Genomic DNA, 3942 nt, shown 5'->3' on the forward strand with positions numbered 1-3942 from the left:
CATAGCATGCTTGTTTGTGAGTGCCTGTTTGGGATAATTGAAGCACTAGGATTTTGATATTGAGACTGATCACCTTGATATCGATTGTTTGGTGTAGACAGGAACCCTAATGGCCACTCGCGGACAAGGCGTACACATTCACGAGCCGAGAGTAGAAATGCACAACCGGCCAATAACCATGCCAAATTTATGGCAGCAATGGCGAATCTCACAAACACCATGGAAGCTAATGCTGCTGCGACTCTGCAAGCTGTGCAGAGGTTAGGCCAACCGGCTGGGAATGGAAATGGGAATGGCGAAGGAAACACGAATGATAATGTTAAAAGGAATGAAGATAACATGGGAGGCGCTCCGATGACCTTGGCGACTTTTCTCAAGGTTCATCCTCCAAGTTTCAGAGGATGAACCAACCCCACAAAGGCGGACAATTGGTTCCAGGCTTTGGAGCGTGCTTTACAAGCACAGAATGTTCCAAATAACCAATATGTAGAGTTTGCTGCCTACCAGCTTTTGAGAGAGGCACAACATTGGTGGCAAGGAGAGTGCCGCTTGCTCCAGCTTCAGAATGCTGATGTTCCTTGGGATGTGTTCCAAACGGCCTTCTACAGGAAGTACTTTCCTGAGTCTACAAGGGAAACGAAGGAGATGGAACTCATGCAGCTGAAGCAAGGTTTCTTATCTGTGGCAGACTACACTAGCCAATTTGAGGAGCTTCGTAGGTTCTCTAGGGTGTGTCAAGGTGCCCCGAAGACCTACGAAAGTTGGAAATGTATCAAGTACTAATGGAGCTTAAAGGATAGCATCATGACTATTGTGGCTCCTATAGAGATTTGTATTTACTCCGATTTGGTGAACAAGGCTAGAGTAGTTGAAGAGTATGCTAAGACGGTAGCCTCGTCAAAGGACACTCATGGAGGAAATACTAGTAAGGGACGTGGCAAGTACTTTTTGCCGAGGGGGCAGAATTTCAAGAGAGGAGGACATGCGCCTCAAGGATAAGGGGGCATCAGAAAGAACACTCATGATCAGTTTCAGCATGGCAAAGGCAGAGGAAACCAGAGTAAGGTTTCTCCGTATTTAACTTGTGATTGATGTGGACATTTTCATACGTATGACTCTTGTAAGATTGGTTTAGGTGGTTGCTTCAACTGTGGTTTGCCTGGTCACATTGCGAGGGACTAAACTCGAGGGAAGAACCCGAATGCGGGCTAGAGTCCGCACCAAGGGCGAGTATTTGCTGTGAACGCCAAGGATAATTCTAAGGTAGTTCCATTGATGAGAGGTATATCTTTAATTGGTGATAAGACCTTAGTTGCATTGTATGACATTGGAGCTTCGCATTCGTTTATTTCATTTGCTAAAGTTGAGGAACTAGGCTTGAAAGTGTCAGAATTAGCATTTGAATTGCATGTACATACTCTGCATCAGACGGTTATGACTAGATCGAGTTGTAGACAAGTAGGTTTCAAACTTGAGGGTAGAGACTTTGTGCATGATTTGATTTGTTTACCAATGGTTGGATTGGAGATGATATTGGGGTTTGATTGGTTGTCGAAAAATCGAGTTTTGTTGGATTGCTTTGAGCGGTCAATTCAGTTTATGCCGGAAGTAGAAAATGGAGCAGTGATAGCTGAGGGTTACTATCTGAACTATATGATACTGCACTGTAGTGGGGAAGAGTGTCAGGGTTATGCTCTATTGGCTACAAATGCGTTAGGTGATAATCAGAACCTAGATCAAATCCCGATAGTTAGAGACTTTCCGGAGGTGTTCCCAGAAGATATTCCTGAGTTCCCACCTCAAAGAGAGATTGAATTTACGATTGAATTGGTGCCGGGAGCCGGGCCAATGTCGATTGCGTCGTATAGAATGGCTCCGATAGAGTTGGCAGAATTAAAGGCTCAGTTGGAAGAGTTTCTGAACAAGAGGTTCATTTGACCGAGTGTATCTCCGTGGGGAGCGCCAGTTTTATTGGTGACGAAGAAGGATGGAGGAATGCGACTTTGCGTGGATTACCGACAGCTGAACAAAGTAACTGTGAAGAACAAGTACCCGCTACCAAGGATGGATGACTTGATGGATCAACTGCAAGGAGCTGGGGTGTTTTCCAAGATTGATTTGAGATCCGGTTACTATCAGATAAGGGTGAAGGAGGATGATATCCCGAAAACTGCATTTAGGACGCGCTATAGACACTACGAGTTTGTGGTGATGTCCTTTGGGTTGACGAATGCACCTGCTGTGTTCATGGATTACATGAATAGAGTATTTCATCCCTTTTTGGACAAATTCGTGGTGGTTTTCATAGACGACATCTTAGTTTATTCTAAGACAATGAAGGAGCATGAAGAACACTTGAGAATTGTGTTCCAAATCTTAAAGGAGCGGAAATTGTATGCTAAGTTTTCCAAGTGTGAGTTCTGGAAGGAAGAAGTGAAGTTCTTAGGTCACGTGGTGAGCAAAGGAGGAATAGTGGTGGATCCTTCTAAGGTAGAGGTGGTGATGGAATGGAAAGACCGACAACGGTGACCGAAGTCAGAAATTTCTTAGGCTTAGCCAGATATTACCGAAGATTCATTGAAGGATTTTCTCGAATTGCACTACCAATGACTAAGTTGACAAGGAAGGAGGTACCGTTTGTGTGGACATCAGAGTGTGAAGAAAGTTTTCAGACCTTGAAACAAAAGTTGACTACAGCGCCTGTTTTGATTTTGCCGGAACCGCATGAACCGTTTGAAGTGTACTGTGACGCTTCTTTAAAGGGTTTGGGTTGCGTGTTGATGCAACACCGGAATGTGGTGGCATACGCATCGCGTCAGCTAAGACCGCATAAGGTAAATTACCCAACTCATGATTTGGAATTAGCGGTGATTGTGTTTGCATTGAAGATTTGGAAACACCACTTGTACGGAGTGAGGTTTAGCGTCTTTTCTGATCATAAGAGTCTCAAGTACATCTTTGATCAGAAAGAGCTTAATATGCGTCAGAGAAGGTGGATGGAGTTGCTAAAGGATTATGATTTTGAACTAAGTTATCACCCCAGAAAGGCAAATGTGGTAGTAGACACTTTGAGTCAGAAGTCTTTGATGATCGCTTGGATGAGGATCAAAGAAGAGGAGTTAGTGGATAAGTTTTTAGATCTTAAGCTGGATATTGGTAAAGTTGCCGGAAGAGCTTGTTTGAATCAGTTGCAGATTTCAAGTACGTTTAAAACTGAGATTCAGAGGGCTCAGTAAGATGAGCAGAAGCTTCAGAAATTATTTCAAACAGTTGGTAAGGAGAGGCATGGAGAATTTACTAAGGATGATGAAGGATTGTGGAGATATAAGGGGAGAATTTATATACCGGATGTCGGGAGTTTGAGGCAAGACTTGTTGTCAAAAGCTCATAACAATGGGTTTTCTATTCATCCCGGAAGTACGAAGATGTATTATAACTTAAAGAAGATGTTCTGGTGGTCTAGGATGAAAGGTGATGTAGCTACAGTGGTATCCAAGTGCTTGACGTGTCATAAGGTGAAGATAGAGCATTAGAAACCGTCGAGAATGCTACAGCCACTTGAGATTCCTCAGTGGAAGTGGGAAGGAATTGCGATGGACTTTGTGACCGGTTTACCGAGGACTAGGTCGGGATTTGACGTGGTTTGGGAGGTCGTGGATCGCTTAACCAAATTCGCTCATTTTCTGCCTATCCGAGTAAACTATTCTATGGAAGAGTTAGCAAGGTTGTACATCAAGGAGATCGTAAGGTTGCACGGTGTGCCATCGAGCATAGTGTCGGACCGTGATCCCCGATTCACATCAAGGTTTTGGGGAGCTTTTCAAAGGGCTTTCGGTACAAAGCTATGTCTCAGCACCGCATATCATCCACAAACGGATGGACAGTCGGAGAGGACTATTCAGACGTTGGAAGATATGCTGAGGGCGTGTGTCTTGGATCAAC

The 3942-nt window shown here is 44.1% G+C and overlaps 1 protein-coding gene across 1 annotated transcript; it reads left to right on the forward strand.

Annotated features, from left to right (window-relative positions):
- Window positions 1-1275: 1275 nt before the first annotated feature.
- On the forward strand, window positions 1276-1938 carry LOC112742896 (uncharacterized). Its single transcript, XM_025792139.1, has one exon. The coding sequence runs from the start codon at window positions 1276-1278 to the stop codon at window positions 1936-1938; it is 663 nt and encodes a 220-aa protein (XP_025647924.1).
- The last annotated feature ends 2004 nt before the right edge of the window (window positions 1939-3942 follow it).

This window comes from Arachis hypogaea, chromosome 14, assembly GCF_003086295.3.
Source record: "Arachis hypogaea cultivar Tifrunner chromosome 14, arahy.Tifrunner.gnm2.J5K5, whole genome shotgun sequence".
In the NCBI taxonomy this organism is placed as follows: domain Eukaryota; kingdom Viridiplantae; phylum Streptophyta; class Magnoliopsida; order Fabales; family Fabaceae; genus Arachis; species Arachis hypogaea.